We start from the raw sequence: 306 nt of genomic DNA, 5'->3' as shown, positions 1-306 counted from the left end.
TGTCATTATGTGCATCGTTGCCCCCATCTCCATCCCCCAGCTGACGTCAGGGTGGTGGGACTATCCCACCCCATCCGTGTGGTGGTGGGGCAGGATGTGGTGCTGCCCTGTCGCTTGTCCCCCCCAACGGACGCTCGGTCCCTGGACATCCGCTGGATCCGGCAGAGCTTCTCCGAGACGGTCCATCACTACCGCAGTGGGCGGGACCTGGCAGATGAGCAGCTGGAGGCCTACAGCGGCAGGACGGAGCTGCTCAGGGAGGGTCTTGCCGGTGGGAGCCTGGACCCGCGGGTCCGGTGGGGGGGA

General features: G+C 66.7%; 1 protein-coding gene across 1 annotated transcript in view; it reads left to right on the top strand.

Moving 5' to 3' along the window:
- Positions 1-40: 40 nt before the first annotated feature.
- LOC104500572 (butyrophilin subfamily 3 member A2-like) overlaps positions 41-306 on the top strand; it is a gene marked incomplete at both ends in the record, with an annotated part of 2,372 nt that continues 2,106 nt past the window's right edge. The window contains one exon of the mRNA XM_010144240.1: positions 41-271. Within this exon, the coding sequence (XP_010142542.1) occupies positions 41-271 (231 nt within the window). The remainder of the gene's footprint in view (positions 272-306) is intronic.

The sequence above is a fragment of the Buceros rhinoceros genome, unplaced genomic scaffold (genome assembly GCF_000710305.1).
Source record: "Buceros rhinoceros silvestris isolate BGI_N320 unplaced genomic scaffold, ASM71030v1 scaffold721, whole genome shotgun sequence".
Lineage (NCBI taxonomy): Eukaryota > Metazoa > Chordata > Aves > Bucerotiformes > Bucerotidae > Buceros > Buceros rhinoceros.
Note: the sequence above shows the minus strand (reverse complement) of the source record. Positions and strands in the feature narration are given on the sequence as shown.